This window comes from Cervus canadensis, chromosome 19 (assembly GCF_019320065.1).
Source record: "Cervus canadensis isolate Bull #8, Minnesota chromosome 19, ASM1932006v1, whole genome shotgun sequence".
In the NCBI taxonomy this organism is placed as follows: domain Eukaryota; kingdom Metazoa; phylum Chordata; class Mammalia; order Artiodactyla; family Cervidae; genus Cervus; species Cervus canadensis.
In genome coordinates, this window is record NC_057404.1 from 60,354,479 (window position 1) to 60,371,874 (window position 17,396).

The 17,396-nt window shown below is 39.1% G+C and overlaps 1 protein-coding gene and 1 long non-coding RNA gene across 2 annotated transcripts in view; one reads left to right on the top strand and one right to left on the bottom strand.

Moving 5' to 3' along the window:
- TNIP3 (TNFAIP3 interacting protein 3) overlaps window positions 1–17,396 on the top strand; it is a 109,462-nt gene that overhangs the window by 58,882 nt on the left and 33,184 nt on the right. Inside the window, exons 4-7 of the mRNA XM_043438578.1 lie at window positions 9,204–9,290; window positions 12,399–12,476; window positions 14,931–14,996; window positions 16,439–16,570. Coding sequence (XP_043294513.1) covers window positions 9,204–9,290; window positions 12,399–12,476; window positions 14,931–14,996; window positions 16,439–16,570 — 363 coding nt within the window. The remainder of the gene's footprint in view (window positions 1–9,203; window positions 9,291–12,398; window positions 12,477–14,930; window positions 14,997–16,438; window positions 16,571–17,396) is intronic.
- Window positions 1,931–16,534, bottom strand: LOC122422233. Its single transcript, XR_006263752.1, has 3 exons — window positions 15,834–16,534; window positions 8,921–8,990; window positions 1,931–2,119 (listed from the first exon to the last, which is right to left on the bottom strand). It is a non-coding gene; the product is annotated as an uncharacterized LOC122422233 (long non-coding RNA).

Genomic DNA, 17,396 nt, shown 5'->3' on the forward strand with positions numbered 1-17,396 from the left:
TCATAGGGACTTCCAAACCTAAGCTGGGTTTGGGAATCCAGTGCCTCAAAAGTGCTCTTTTTTTCTCCCCTCAAGCAAGCCTTCCCATTTCTAGTTTGATTAGTAACAATTTCTTTAATAGGTGTGGGGAAAGTACCAGCAAAATGGGCATTTTCAGCTCTCACTGAAAAAGGCTCATAGCATTCTAATGTCTACCTTTTAGGTGAAATGCATCTTAAGACTCTTTTTACCATTTTTGTACTTGTGAGGAGAATGAGACTTGACCCACAAAGTGTATAAATATCTTGGGATTCTTGGATAAGCAGCAAAAAGTAGAATCATTCCTTTATTCCCCCTCCAGTGAGGAAGATTTACTTTTTAAAGTAAATTTTCCTTAAATCACTAAAGATCAGTTAGCAAATATCTGAAATTTTTTCAGGCTATCATATTGAAAGACTGTCTTTGAGTCAGGCTCATTTTCAGACAAAACAGTCCTGATATGCACTATTTGATCACTTATGTTTCCACAAGTCATCACCATAGTCTCCCATTATTCCTACATCATCTTCATATGTACATCCCCTTTCTTAATTATTATATGTAACTATGGGTTTTGCTTCCCCGGTGGCTCAGAGGGTAAAGCGTCTGCCTACAATGCAGGAGACCAGGGTTTGATCCCTGGGTCGGGAAGATTCCCCTGGAGAAGGAAATGGCAACCCACTCCAGTACTCTTGCCTGGAAAAGCCCATGGACTGAAAAGTCTGGTAGGCTACAGTCCATGGGGTCACAAAGAGTCAGACATGACTGAGTGACTTCACTCACTCACTTCACTCATGGGTTTTGCTATTTAAAAGTAGTATCAAAATCTTTGACTTATTGAAATGTATTGTCTCAGGAAGAAAGTAATACCTTTCACCTGAGGTCTTCAGGCTAATCATTTGGTGATTATGAAGTGATGCAGAAAGGATTTCATCACCAATGGAGTGGTCCCTCTAATCTTCAGATTTTATGTTCAAAAACCAGAAAATACATGAAAGACATGTCTGTTTTGATTATCTAGTACTTAACACATACCCAGTTCACAGTCTATAACCTGTAAATATTTAAGAATGAGTACATGAATGAAGGTGAAGTCAAGTTAATTACAAGAAAAAAATGATTTGCAAATATGCTGAGTGATCACAGATTAAAGTCCTAGCAGAACAGAGAACATTTTTTTAAAAGTCAATTGCAGGCTTACAATATTCTAAGGCTAAATTTCTCTTTTCTGACCAGCATTCATCGGCAATAGAAACTACTTTCTATGTAAGTAGTGGTAGAAAGTAGTAAGACTTTTGGGGATATGATCTTAAAGGTCAATCTGGTTTATATATACCCCATAAGAAATTCCCTCAAAACTTCTGAATTTTATTTCTTAATGGCTCAGGCTCCTGCATCAAAGTAAATTGTGTTTTGTCCAGTGGTTTTTAGCCACGTTTTCATGTCTCCTCTCATAGGTAAAATGCTCTTTGCAGGGAATAAGCCAGTGGGGTGAGTTCTGGTATGGGTTCAGCCACCCACTCATCATGTAATGGGCACTTCATATCTCTGAACTTCAATGTAATCCTTCTTAACATCAAAGAAGCTCAGGCTTCCCTGGTGGCTCAGATGGTAAAGAATCTGCCTGCAGTGCAGGAGACCCAAGTTCAATCCCTGGGCCGGGAAGATCCACTGGAGAAGGGAAGGCCAACCCACTCCAGTATTCTTGCCTGGAGAATCCCATGGAAGTGGAGCTTGATGAGCTTTAGTCCATGGGATCACAAAGAGTCGGACATGACTGAGCAACTAATACTTCATTTCACTAACATCAAAGATGCCTCTTTTGACAGGCTTATAGGGCTATTATGAAGTTCAAATTGAAGCAGATAAAATATTGCAATCCACGGAACTCACATGTGCAAAATTGTGATTTTCTTTATTTTTTAAACTGTTTTGTTTCGATCTGGGACCCCCATCCCACTTTTTGGAGAATAATTTAATCCAGTTGACTGCAGGAAATCTCAGCCACTTTGGTGTTTGCTCAGACGGTTTCTATTTTCAGTGCAGTCCTACGCAGGAATTCTCTCCTCTGTCTTCTTCTTCCCATAGCAGCACCTACAATCTGTGAAGCAGATTTGTGAAGAAATCCAGCTGGAGTAGAGTTGCCAGATGTGGTAAATAAAAATATAGAATGTCTGCATGCATGCTAAGTCGTTTCAGTCGTGTCCAACTCCTTGCGACCCATGGACTGTAGCCCACCTGGGATTCTCCTCTGTCCCTGGGATTCTCTAGACAACAACACTGGAGTGGGCTGCCATACCCTCCTCCCGGGGATCTTCCCACCCAGGGATCAAACCCAGGTTCTTACATCTCTTTCATTGACAGGTGGGTTCTTTACCACTAGCGCCACCTGGGAAGCCCATAGGATGTCTAGTTAAATTTAAATTTCATAAAAACAACAAAATATTTCATGGGAAATACTTTTTAAAAAACTACTCTGCATCTAAAACTCAAATTTATCTGGATGTCTTATGCTGTTTTGGCAATTTTAGGAGGAAAGCATCAAGTTGCAATAATCCATCATCTTACACTGCCATTAGCACCAGTATAATCTAATCCTTATGGTCTTTTCATTGGCTTACATCTTCACTGGCAATCACTGAAGCTTCTAGGTCCCTCTTCTCATCTCTTGTCCCCAGATTCATGTGATAAATACTGCATTTTCCTCAATCTGACAGCAAAGCATTCTTAAATCCACAAAACCCTAGTCAACCATTTTTATATCATTCTCAGGAATGCAGGACATTTCTGACTGTGCTTTCACAACACTCTGGGGTTGAGGTGTCTAAGGACCCCCCTACCTAGACGAAGTCCCAGCTGTGTGCCTTGAGGCTGCAGAAATTCTCTTCAAGACTTGCCCCTTCCCCAGGTTTAACTCAGGGGGTAAGGCCTCTCTGCCCTATGATGTTCAGTCTGGGCAGTTCGATGGATGATGGGTGAGCTCCTAAAAGAGTTGGGCTCAGCTTCCCCAAGAGGAGGCACAACATTCAGGTTTTGTTGGGACCCTGATCCCATTCTTCCTCAGGGCCTTTATCTACTATCCCCTGGGTGGGGGTGGGAGTGGGGAGTGTGGAAGAGGTGAAGCATTAGGTTATACCATCTTTCATCTTCCCTCTTTATCATTTATGGTATTAGATTTTATGCCTTAATTCTGTTTTTTTCTCAAACATTTTGTTATGAAACTTCAAATATATAGCCAAGTTGAGAAGATTTTGTGATATACACTCATAGATTTCACCATTAAACATTTCACTCTACTTGTTTATCATGTATCTATCCATCTACCTACTGCTTCTTTCATCCATCAATCCATGTTGCTTTTTGAGACATTTCAAAAATCTTAAATTTTTAAAAATATATTACTAGAAATACTAGCCTTGCAATTCAAAGCTTCAGTTTTCAGGGTGGCCTCTAGAGTTTGAAAAGTCTATTTTGAAATCCAAAGGCTGAATAGGGACTGTTTTTCCTTTTGCATTCAATGACAAACTTGTTCAGCCCTGTGACAAAAGGTATTTCTCACTGAGCAAAAAAGGATTTGTTACATGAAACAAAGAACCATGTATATTTGGGGGAATCACCAGTTACTATCAAGGAGATTAACTTATAAGATATAATAAAGCACTATACAAATATAGCAAATATTATTGAAAACCACACTTATACCTTTTTAAAAAATCCCCCATAGCATGTATAATCATTGATATTATGTATCTATTAAATACTAACTATGATTGGGAGAAAAAAATATGGGGTTTGTATGGAGAGAAATAAATATTGATCATTTAAACAAAATAAAGGTGAAATATTTACCTATAAAATGAGTAAAAATAAAATACATTCAAACAGAACAGCTTTTTTAAAATGGGTAGATACTCCTACTTGATCCTTTCTTATTTGGAGACAAAATATATATCTTTGTTTATCCCTGTGGTCTTTCTCCTCTGGACTGTGTTCTAAGAAGTAGCGGTATACTATAATTTCCTACAAAATAAAGATTTACACATAAACAGATTTTTTTTTTAATGTGTATAACACTAGCCTGTGCTCTAAAGATACTATGTTAGTTCCCAAGGCTAAAATGATATTGACTCTACCTTCAAGAAGCTTATAGCCTTGAGAGAGAAAGGTACATAAAATGACGATTTTATAAGTGCAGAAATTGATGCCTCACACAGCAACCTGGGATCACAAAGGAGGAGGTAACTAACTCCTCTGGCAAACCAGAGAAGCCTTCAAAGGGGCTGGTGGTCAGAATGAATTAGATGGGTTACTGCTTTGGGCAGTGTTGAGAAACCTTTAGACTGGAAGTTTCATAAAGTCTGCCGTTTTATAAAGACTAGAGAATAGTCGGCAAAGTCCAATTTGCCCTATCATGTAACCGAGATGCACTAAAAACTAGAAGTGTGTGGTAGAAACAGACATATATGTACCGCACGGAAGAAGGGCTTTAAACTCCAAGCTGGCGGGCTACAAGCCTGTATCCCCCAAGAGGATGTGGGATTGGGGACATGCCTCTCGGGGACTCATCTAGTCCAAGCCCAGGTCTGGGGGATGAAACAGAGGTCATTTACTAGTTTATAGGCCAAGAAGTTGACGTTCCTGACCCTGAGATCTTTTTTAAACTCTTGAGTAGGTACCCATTTCATCATCATTGCAGATTTAGTTCGGGATGGGGAGAAGGCTTTACATGTGTCTGAGCACTGCATGGACTTGCACAGGCCCTAAAATAGTTGGCACTATTTTAGGTTTAAGAAATATGGAATAAACACAGCAGACAATAAAAACATATACGGTATGACATACAGTGCTATGGAAAAAATATAGCAGGAAAGGGCTGAGATGGAGAGCAATTTTAAACAGGAGGCCAGGTAAGATCTCAATAAAAAGATGGCATTGAAGTAATTACCCATTGAAGGGGAGGGGATGTGCCATGGGGTTACCTAAGAGAAAGACAGCTCTGAGCAGACAGAACAGGGTGTGTACATGACAGGTTCCTGGGCCAGCAGTGTGGCCAGGACAGGGTGGAGTAAGCAAACAGGAGGATCCTGAGAAAGAGGTCAGGGGAGCACAGGCAAGAGCAGGGAGGACCCTGCGGGCCACTGTAACTATATTCACTCTGAGTGAAATAGGAGCCACCGAAAGGTTCTGAGCAGAGGAGTGACATGAAATGACATATTTTAAAAACTTGCAGTGGCTACTGGACTGATAAAAGATGGGAAAGGAGCAAGAGTGGAAGCAAGGAAGCTGTTAGGTTATTGCAGTAATGCAGGTCATGTAACTAGTACAGGGTGGACCAGGATTCGATGCAGGGACAGATATCAGTCACTACTTGGTGCTCTTTTAAGAATTTTCATGTGAACAAAATCAGGAAGCAATTATTGACATTTCCATTTTGAACATTTATAAAAAGGCATGTTTATTTCATTCTTGCCTTAAACTGGGAAAACCCTTGGCTTTTGCCGGCAACATGCTGCTTTCCTTTCTGGATGTATTTTCAGAGACCCTAAAAAATATCCAGATGAATTGGGTAAAGCTGTGAGGAAAAAGGTAAGTCAAGGATGACTCCAAGATTCTTAGTCCAGGGCATGAAAGTTGTCACTGATTGTGATGGGGAAGACAAGTTTTGTGGGAGAAGATCAGGAAATAACTTTCATACAAGTGGTGAAGGAGGTATCTATTAAGCATCCAAACAAGGATGATGAGCAGACAATTAATATAGGCGTTTGGAGTTCAGAGCTGTGGTTCATTCTACATGCCCCAGGTGAACTGATTATTCAGTAGTTTGATTATCATGAGCTGTTAAATATTTTGGATATTACTTTTGATAATATCTATTAAGTGGCATTAGAGTTGTCAGTCTAACCCGTATAATACATGATGTGCATATCCAGGTTTATTTTTACTAAAAAGTGACTTTGCTTATGTAATTCCTTTGCTCAGAGGTCTTCAGTAGTACCCCATGGCCTATGTAATAAAGTTAAAATTTCTTAGTCTGAAATTAAAAGCTTTTCCCAATTTGATCCAAATCAACTTTAGGCAGAGCACATGAGCCCCTCTCTAGTTACACTGGGCTTATAAGAATCCTTCATACTTAAGCTTGTCCATCTCTGTTTCCTCTAAGTTGTTCCCCTTAACAGTAAATATATCTCAGCTCTCACCATCTATGAACATCCAATCCATCCTTCAAGGCCCAGCAAAAATTCCAACTCCTGCAATAACTATGAAAGCTCAGAATGAGCTCTCTCTGAATTCTTCAAAGCATGCTCATATACATACATGTTTCATTGAAAGTAGGAACTTCTGTTTTCCTTTGGGACCCCCTTAGTGCCATGTGCATAGTAAGTGATATGTATATGACTGATGGGCCCTATCCTTAAGGCCATATTATTATTAAAATCTAAGCTCTTACATGTGTTATTATGAACAGCAACCCTAGGAAGAGGAATCTCTACTATCCCTAGCTTACTATGTGGGATTGGAGACTTAAGGGCCTTAAGCATCATTCCCAAATTTATAAGCAGTGAATGGCAGAGCTGAAATATGAATCCAGATGACTGCTTTCTAGGGGCAGATGTTTTAGTCACCACTAGATACTCTGTCTCCTAGTTAGACAACTTAGAGTAGGTAAGTACTCCTGCTTAGAGTGGGTAGCCTGTCCCTTCTCCAGTGGATCTTCCCAACCCAGGAATAGAACTAGAGTCTCTTGCATTGCAGGTGGATTCTTTACCAACTGTGCTATCCGGGAAGCCCACTTAGATAGCACATTCACTTAAAATTCATGCAAATAAATCCAGAAAGCAAAGGAAGCTTTTCAACCCCCATTCTAAAAGGATAGTGAAGAAAAATCCATGTTTATTTCACATACCAAAGAATCTCTCCAAGCATTTATAGAAATGTGATGATTTCTCTTGGACTGATTTTGAGGGAGTTATCATCAACCAGAGTGACAGTTCCTGACCACTACTGGTAGGCCTTGGTCCTTCACTTCACCGTATTTCCCTATGTTTGTTGTTTTCCTCTAGATATTAATATTATTTTAGTCACTTGAGAAATGAGAACTCCTCAAACTTGCTTTAGATACATGGAGTGACATGTCCATTTCTCTGAAAGTTATCGCGGCTACTAAGGCTTCTCAGGGAACAAAGTTTGACTGAAAGTCAGACACTGAACATATATAGCATGCGTGAGGCAGCGGAGGTGAGGCGAAGACAGCACGTATAGCAGAAAATATCCAGTTTATTCCTGGGACTGTACTAACGCACATTCCTTTTTTTCTCCCACCAAACTTGGGGCACTCCTGAAGAGTTATTATTTATTCATAAATCACCACATGGCTCTCTGGATCTAATAGAAAATCCATTTGTTGTTAAACTGCCATGGCAGGAGAGGCAAAAAATAATATAATGAAAAATGCAAAAATACGGGATTTCCATTCAGTAGAATCACTCACACCCTGATGGGCTACAACAACAAATGTTCAACAGGATATCCATACAGAGAGGACCTACAGACAGCAACGGCTGGCAAACACATGTTCCTTCTAACCACTTCTTTAGGTCAGTGCTACCTCATGCACTGGGTTAGTCTTACTGAAAACACAGATAAGGCTGAAAGGAACTCTGACCATATGTAACTATGCTTTGAGAACGTGTGTATTTGGGAGGAGGAGTTGGGAGAGAAAAGAATACTTTTTTATGTTATTGTCTTTTTTTTTTTTTCTGATGAGTGGATTTGACAGTTAATGAAGTATCAGTCTCCAGGAAACCCCTGCTTGTATTCCCTAAAATCAAATCACACGTGACTCGTTTTACCTTTAGAACTCTGAACAACTTCTTTCCTGCTTGTATTTTTGGATATTGCCTTAAGGAAATATCATTCTATTTCACTCAAGTGTACCCCCTAAACAGACCAAGAAACCAGCAGAAAGTACACACACACACATTCCAGATGGAGAGAGCCACAGATATCAGGGGTGTGGCCAGCTCAGGAAGCAGAGGGAACTCAGTGTGGCGGGAACACAAGAACCAGAGTTGGAGAGCTAAAGATGAAGAGCTAACGGAGGCAACAGAGAATCAAATCCTAGCCACCCATCCATTCCCTGTTAAAGAGTTTGGATTTCAGGAGTGTTAGGATTGACCCTACATATATGTTGATATCGAATAGAGAGGTCTAAAGAAAAATGTAAACTAAGTAACTAAATTCTTTTCTCCTTTCAACCACACATTCTTTCCTTTCTATATTCTTGCCTCTCCCTTCGTCCCCTTTCCTCCAGTCAAGAATAAGGTCCTCTGCTCCGTCACGGCCCCGGTGTGTAGCTCAGAGCATCTGCTTCCCTTGCTTTTACCTGTCAAGTGCTCCATACCTCAGTGCCCTGTAAAACTACAAGCCAACTCATTACAGCTGAATGTTAGTGGAAAAAAAGATTTTACTTCCCTGGAGTTATGGAGAAAATGTGGACCAACTACAGAAAAAACAGTCTTGAGACTTTACACTTGAGAACCAAGTTTAAACTTCCTGCCAATATAGAAGATTTATTTTACAAACAATACCCAATAACTTTGTAATGAATTATTTTCTTTTCTAGTTCCATAAGAATTAGTAGCACTTACAGAATTATGCATGACATTAAAGTTCACACAGTTAAGCTGATACACATAAGACATTGCCAGAAAATCCAGCCCTTAGGGAAGCAAGTACCCCGAGTTGTCAAAAAGTCAACAGTTACTTAATTGATCTGGGAAATACAGTGAAGTTATGGCAGCTCAGCTACTGAGGAAAGACCGATGTGCCTAGGCTAGTCTGTGGTAACTTCCTCCTGCAGTGAGAGAAGCTGCCAGTAAGGGAGGAAAAGCGATTTACATACCATAGCTAGGCAACCTGCCTTGTGTGTTAGTCACAGCCCGCCAGCTTGAGACATCCCGGGAAACCCCGAGCTGGAAGAGAAGAAAAGTTATCGTCACAGTTGCCTTTAGCCCTATTTTGTATAATTCACATTCAGAGTCACTTCTGTACATTTTCAGTGAAAAATTGTTGCTATTGTTTTCTGTCACGAGTTAACTATTTTTGTAGTAGTTTTTAAATTGCATATATTTTGCTCTCACTTTAAAACACAACATTTTCTTCTTTTTTTCTTTCTGCTCTCCAAGCCTCCAGGAAAAACAGCTTCTGTGGCACATTTCTTACAGAGCACAGCTAGAATGAGCAGTGCAGAAAGTTCTACGGATCGTGCAGAGGTAAGAACACATTTCTGGGAGATGAATGGACCATACATAGCATCAACAGCATTGCTAATGGCTAATTATGCAAAGATTAATAAGAATAGAAGTGGCTAGTTTGCTTTCTTTAGGTAAGATATGCTCTATATATTTCAATAAAGAAAAAATATCTAGGTAACTGGTTGCATTTTCTTTGACACCTCTGAGCTACATTTCTTTTTTTTTTTTAAGTGAAAAATAAAATCCTGTCCTTTCAGCTTTTCAATTCTATGTTTCATATTTTGCTCTTGACTTAAAAAGGAATTTGGTTTAATGTAAAATTTAAGAGAATATTATATTGGTGTGCTTAGAAATAAAATCTATTACAGCAGTAGAGTACCTGTGGTAAAATACTTATATACATGCAATTAATATCACATTCTTTGCTCTTTTACTGTTTACTGCAACAGATACTAATCAAAGGTGCTTTCTTAAAGTATTTTTTAATGATAACTAAGATATAATAGGAAACAGACTCTTTCATCCATTCAGGTATTTAATTTAGCAGTCCCAGAACTTGAATCTCTTAAAAGCTGATCTGGGCATTAGGGTGAATGAGAAAGCAAGGTCTGAATACTTTGTACATAGATTACATTTTATAGGGAGTAATTTTTCTTTAAATGAGCCCTTAGAAGGCCCAGTGACCTAAAAATCTTTCTATGCCTTTATTAGCAAATAAGAAGCACAGCACAAACAAGTGAAAAGTTTCTTCAAAACTTTGTATTTGACTGTTTTGTTTCACTTTGATACACATCTAGGTCATATGAATGGTGGTAAAATGTTGATTAATCTCCACAGAAAGTCTTAGTGATATATTTATGACTTATAAGTCATACCTATTGCTGTGCTTTATCTGTCTTTCAGATTTAATATATTTACTAAGTCATTTTATAAAGAATTTTATAAAGAATTATTTAAAAATAACTTTTAAAAGAAAATCAAGAGTCAAACTACTTCATAATTTTTCAGAGAAAATTGTATATGGAAAAAATGCAAACTATCTGATTACTCTCGATCTAAATTCTCAGAAGGCAGGGTATACAAATGTCTGTTGGTCACAGAATTTTTTTTGTCTTTGTCATAAATAGAAAAAAGACTTTTTGAGGACCCCAAATTCAAGTTCTGAACCATGGTGTGGAATGGAGGAAACTTGAACTTTAATAAGAATCATGAAAATCAGTGGTATTTATTAAAAATAGAGGTGGGATAAGTAGGTGAAGCACAGAGAATTTTTAAGACAGTGAAACCATTCTACAGGATCTTATAATGATAGACACATGTCATTACATATTCATCTACATCCTCAGAATGTACAACAGCAAGAGGGGATCGTAATGTAAACTGTGGATTTGGGTGATAATGCTGCGTCAAGCCAGGCTCATCTATTAACAAATATACCACTCTGGTAGAGGCTGCCGACAATGGGGAGAGCTACCCATGTGTTGGGGCAATAGGTATATGGGAAATCTCTATACTCCCCACTCAATTTTACTGTGAACCTGAAACTTCTCTAAAAAGTAAAATCTATTAAAAAGAAGATAGAGTGCTATAGCTCCCTTTCAGAAATTCTGATCGGTGTTCTGGGTGCCCTATGTTTAGCAAGCCCCCAGGTGAATGCACCCTAGTGGTGAAAGAACCGCTAGTCTAGAATCCAGTCTTTCTGCATCTCTGCTTCGCCAAGCCCAGCACACACTAAGTAGGGTTGCTTCACAGCATTTTCCAAATCAGCTATGACTAATTTTTAGTCTGTTCTGATCCAGAATAAGTTCCACCCCTTAGAAGTCTTCCTAAAAAAACAGAAATCTCAATTTCAGGACTCAACATACTTGTCACCTGGAAACTGATTCCACTTCTGGCAGTGGGCTAACCCAGTTTGAGGTCAAGAAGCAGGTATAATCATTCTGATTTTTGTTGACCTCTTTCTAAATGCAGTATTAGTTACACATGGGTCTGAATAGGAAGTAACTAAAAAAACTAAGAATAGCATCTATAGAGGTGTAAAACACCACGGAACCCTAAAGCATGGAGACAAAAGTTAGCAAGGATAGAAAAATAATTTTATAAATCATTTCTAATGAAAGAAGTCCTTGAAATTCCAAGATGATTACAAAACAACATTTCTGGTAAAATTTCTGGCAAAGGCCAACATGTTTTGAAAATATTTCTTATTGTTCACGAATACCCTTAAGCAATTTCTTGGCCCACAATAATTATTGAGCGTGAAACTAAACGGCAGATTTCCAGACTACCCTCATCATCTAATTCATTGTATTACTTTGTGATTCAGCCATGCCATGGTTTTAAGACTATTGAGTTAGAACAGAGAAAACAATACTTTAGTGAACTTTGCTGGTGATCGCTTTAGACAGATGGTAGGCAGTTTCCAGAATGTTTGTGCTTTCTTTAAATGAATAATATTTTCTTAAAAATAAAAGTGATTAATTTTTCACCATGCCAATGATTTATTATTCATCTAAATTTGTCACCTAGCAGCTTTATACATAGGGCTGGTTAAAATTACACAATACCAGATAACCTATGCCCACCTCTCTAAGATAATCATATGATGGTCACTGAAGTAGTTAATGTATCATTATTGCTTCAGAATCAGTTTGTCTCCGTGTAACGTACTGTGTTAGTCTCCTTTCCTTGGTTCCATCACGCCTCTGATTTTTGTCAGGGCCACTCCAAATCATGGGCATGTCTATGTAAATGAATTTTTTTTTTTAAATTTTACCAGGTAAATACCTAACATGTATCTATGAAACTTACCTGATTTCTATATACATCATATTCTGTACATTATATTCATTTTGGGGGGGAAATGATTGAAATTCAAATTCATAAAATTCTAATTTCTTGCTTACCTCATATAGATACATTTGTAATTTATTCAATAATTGTCTAAGTAGTTAATTCATATAAAAGAGTTTCTAAAATATAAAGCTTTTTCATCAACAGTTCTCTATGAAGAAGATAATATTTTAGCAAAATTTTTATAAATTACAAATGAGAGCTTATGAAAGGCAGCATTTCTCCTGTTTACTTGATAGACTATTCTGCTTTGCTCTTTTTTTTTTTTTTAAGTGTGCTCAATCGTCAAGAAGAAAGAACCTAAATTCTCTTGAACAAAAGATAAGATGTCTGGAAAAGCAGAGAAAAGAGGTAATTTTGCAATATTAGTTGAAGCAACATGGGCCATGGGTTGATGCTGACAATGAAAGAGGCCCCTCGTGCCTTTCGCTTTTACTGCTGGTCACAGTCTGCATCCCCGGGATGGGCGGCTGCGTTACACTGAGAGCAAATGCCTCTTTCTCACTCACCTACAGATCTCTGACTCGGTCTCTCAATGCTTGTGCGAACGGATAAAAAATGACAGACCCATACATTCAATAATTGTAATTTAAGTTTTGTAATTAGATGTCTCTTCCACATGGGCCAGGTGAGTCTATCATCTGGGCTGTTAATGCTCTGCAACTTGACACACCTTGAAACTCAAACTGTCAAAGGCCTTATTGTGTAGTTGACTTGGGTACGATGACATCATGAGTTGGCATCTGACCAACAGGGGTTAAGCAGCATTATCACAAAAGAAGTTTGTTTTAAAACGTCATTAGGTATGTAATGGATATTATTTTGAGTTCTGTTTTTCTGAGTTTAATGAATATTAGAACTTCTTTAGTCTCCTTGACAGAGGAAAAGGTAAAAAAAAATAACAATTTTGGCACTATGTAGTCAATTTGGTGCTTCCTTTTCTAAATCATTTTCTGTTGGTCCTTTAATGGACCGGAACCTGGTGGTCTGGAGAGTAAGAGAGAGAAAGAGGCTGATAGCGCTTGTTGGTCCTTTAATGGACCGGAACCTGGTGGTCTGGAGAGTAAGAGAGAAAGAGGCTGATAGCGCTTGTTGGTCCTTTAATGGACCGGAACCTGGTGGCCTGGAGAGTAAGAGAGAGAGAGAGGCTGCTCTCCCCTGGTTTACGCGGAAAGCCAATAGAGCCCTGTTCTCAGGGCTCGCGCTGCTGCACGTGGGCACCGGGCGCCCTCTCGAGTGGGTGAAGGCACAGCGCGCCTTCTCGAGAGGGTCTTAGAAGCCCGGGCAAGAAAGTGAGCTCAGCGGGCCTCCGCGCTCCAAGGAATTAGCCAGAAATAGAGAGAGAGAAAAGAAAGACACGGGGACCAAAGCTCTGATGGAGCAAAGGTGTTTGAATCAACATGGCGTGGGCATATATACTGTCTTACAAGGTGGTTATTCTCAGCAAAGATAAAGATTAAAATTCCAGACTTATAAAACATAAGATGATCCCCATCAAAGAGAGAAAGTTGCAAACAATCACCTTTTACTATTTGGCTCATAAAAAAGAAGAGGGTACTTATCACTGTAATGAGAAATGCCTGGATTCCTCAGCCCTGGGAAAGGCGTGCCTCTCCTCTTAATTCCTGAATATTCAGGAATCAATAAGGGCCAGAGGGTTCCTGACAGATCCAAAACAGCACACAGGAAGCCTCTTGTTAGTGCTTCCTAACAATTTTCTACATTACAGCCTTTCTGTTCTCTTCTATGGTGCCCTCCACCCTTTGATACTGCATAAAATAGTGTGCTCTTCTGGAAAAGTACTGAACTTCAGCAAAGTAATGCTACCAGAGCATAGAAATGTTAGTCCCTAAAATGACAGGAGCTCAGGGATCTTTATAAAATAATATTATATAGTCTTATCTAAAAAGTTATATCTATTTCTAGCATAAGAGTTACCTAGCTACTGCCACTCTGGATTAGATAGTTTGTTTTGTAATGAAGAGAAAGTTTTGTTACCTTTTTAGTCATTATATCTATCTTCTCCATGTCTGTCCTATATTTATAGCTGTTGGAATTTCTTTTAATGTGGAAAGCTGTAGACTTCCCTGACTAGAAAACTAAAAAGAGGTCATAATGCTTTTCCTTTCATCTATTTAGCACATAGTTTTGAAGTTTGAAACAAAGTTACAAGTTGTTCACAGCCTAAATTGCTTCTAAAATTGTCTTATGACAAAACTATTATTCCTCGAATAATCTAAGCTTTCAAAAAAGTGATATTATATATTAGTTGAGTATATTATACAAATTATGTACTGATTTTTTAAAAAAAAACACATCATTGCAAGCAAATGATTATCAGCTAATGAGACTTGGAATTTTTAATATAAATTCTGTCTTTAAAAGATATAAGAAATATTACATTATAATAGTCAAGGTAAGCACATAGAAAAATATGGAAAGATTTGATAAAAGACTTCAAATATGAATAAATATTACAGAAAACCATTAATGCAATTTGTATCAGGTTCTGGTTGGATTGAACAAAGAAGATGAAAATTCAAATAAGTATGCAAAGTTAAAAGTTTCTAATAAATTGTTCGGCTGACTAGTCAAGATATACCTAAGATGTACTAGTTTTTCACATGTGAGCCAATTATGAAAGGTGAATGTGTTAACTCATCCCAGATCTACCAGAACTTGGTGGAAAGAATACTGTCTTCACCAATGACTTCCAAAATCTTACCTCAAAAAGTGATTTCATTTTGACTAAATTTCCAACTGGGCAGAATCCTTTGTTGATTTACCAAATTCTAATAATTTCAGCTCCTGGAAGTTAACCAGCAATGGGATCAGCAATTTAGAAGCATGAAAGAGTTATATGAAAGAAAGGTAAACACCTCTCTGTTTGGTATTTGCTTTAAATCAATAATCTGAGTGAGCCAAGTATGTGAAGATTTTCATTGATTTCAACTACAGGAGATGTGTGACTAGCCAGCCTTCTGTTGAAAAATGATAAGGGGGAGGGTGCTGAGTGTATTCCTGGCTTCTTGGTACTGAAGATTAATGAAGGAAGCAAAGGTGTCAGTGAATTGTCTTGAGAATGTAAAAATAAAGATACTAAAAATAGCCTCCAGCAGTATCTCTAAATTCTTAGGCACATTTATCAGAGCTCACAGAGCATCCTGGCTCTGTTACTAGCAGCCATAAAAGCACAAAGTTATTTGTGAGGTGAGAGATGGCTTAAAGTTCATACTGTTTTATACAAGGCTAGTTCTCTAATTCTTTATAGCATAAGCTGTTTCCCACAGATAAGGAAAGAATGCTAACAGTGAGTGAGGGAAAATGGGGCAAACCCTCTTCTCTCTAAAGCATGTTTTCAGACAAGAAACTTTTGCTTTGGTGAGAAATAATTTTTTTTTTAATATACATTTAAAGAGGAAAAGTCAACTTATTATTTAAAATAATTTCATGTTTCAAAAGAGAGAGAAGAGAAAGTAAACTCCCTGAATAATTCAGAATTAAGAAATTTGACCACAAGTGAGAAATACAGCAGAATGGCTCTTTTCTTCCTCATTTTGATACTCAAAGTATTACACTTAGAAAAAGCAAGATGGTTTTCACTACACCAGGCCATGGCCAAGCCACCTTATATAATAATACTCAGAGGGGCAGCTTTTGGGTCTCCAAAGTTTAAGTCACATGATCCCAGAGAAAACATTTAGTTACCTTCCCAAAGGGCTTGCAGCTGCGTGAAGACCCAGGGTTAAAAATGGTCACACTCTCCATCTTTGATGAAGTGCTTGTTCCTAAGGCTTCTCTCGCTGGACCCCTGCAACCCAGACACCTAATTTGGAATTTAATAGCAGGTCAAGAGACTTGGCACGCACTGCACAGCAGGTCAAGCGCTGCAGGTTACTGAGGAGTTAAAGGCCGTATCTGTTTTTCTGTAATGTAAGCATGTTCACTGATCTCCACCCTTCACTGCCTTCTTCAGATCACGCAAGGCACACCTTGCCAGTTGAAAAGAGAATGGCAAGCCTCGATGGCTCCCGTAAGGTCTAAGGGTTTATTCCCTCCAAAGGGGCGTAGTCTGGAGAAAGGAGTCTACAAGCTGTTTTGGTGTTTGCTTTTTTCTCTTGTAGAGGAAGCATTTTTTTAAAAGCAAAAGACCTGATCTTGGTTTGGGGCGGTGGGAAGAGCAGCCCCTCCCTAGGGGACGCCCAGGAGTCAGCCAGTTCTGTCCCGCGGTGTTAGGTTGGGAAAAAAATACAGGGGTTGGTGGGCTTCGGACCACGTGTCTGCAGCTGTCTGTGAACCACTCCTGCCTGCAGGTCGCAGAGCTGAAATCGAAACTGGATTCCGCAGAAAGATTCCTGGGAACACTGGAGAAGGAGCGGCTGCAGAGCCCGAGCGAGAGCAGCCGGCCGCGCTGCTGGACCAGCGAGTCGCTGCGGCGTGCGGAGGTGGGCGGGGCTCGGGAGCGAATCCCCGCCCCCAGGAGGGCGGGGCCCTGCCTCCGATGGGCCAGGGGGTACCGGGTACGCAGGGCCCAAAACCAGGGGCCACGTCTCTAAATCGGAAGGCGGGATGTGCCCTATTCGCTTCCTCCTTTGCGTTCAGGAGGCTCCATCCGCCGGGAGAACCAAGCCACAGATTTGGGGGTGTTTTTCTAGGGCATTGCAGCCTAGAAAAAAAATTCATTTTGCTCTTTTGCTTTTACTCATACTGATTTATTTTTATTGCTATTGTTGGTAATATGACAAATCTTTGTACAGCTGCTTTTCAGCTTACAAGAACCTTTACAAATAAGTATGACTTTTGTCACCCTAAAAAGATAACATTTTTGAAAAGTGTCTCACCCTCCTCATCTCATTTAACATTGGCCGCCCATCTGTGAGGACAATCTTATGTTTGTCATTTCAGAAATGAGAAGGTTGAGGTGTAGAGTTTAGACAGCTTGTCAATGTCTATAAGTAGCACATGGGAAAATGGGACTTGAACCCAGTCTCCAGATTGGAAGGGTCCTTTAATCCTCCTGAGAACTAGAAGGTGGCATTGAGATGATGCCTTTTCTTAATGTGGACTCCTGGTTTTATGTTTAGTTATGGGACTTGACAGTTATGGGACTGCGAACAAAGCTAGTAAAGGTGATGGAATTCCACTTGAGCTATTTCAAATCCTAAAAGATGATGCTGTGAAAGTGTTGCACTCAATATGCCAGAAAATTTGGAAAACACAGCAGTGGCTATAGGACTGGAATCCAAGTTCAGTTTTCATTCCAGTCCCAAA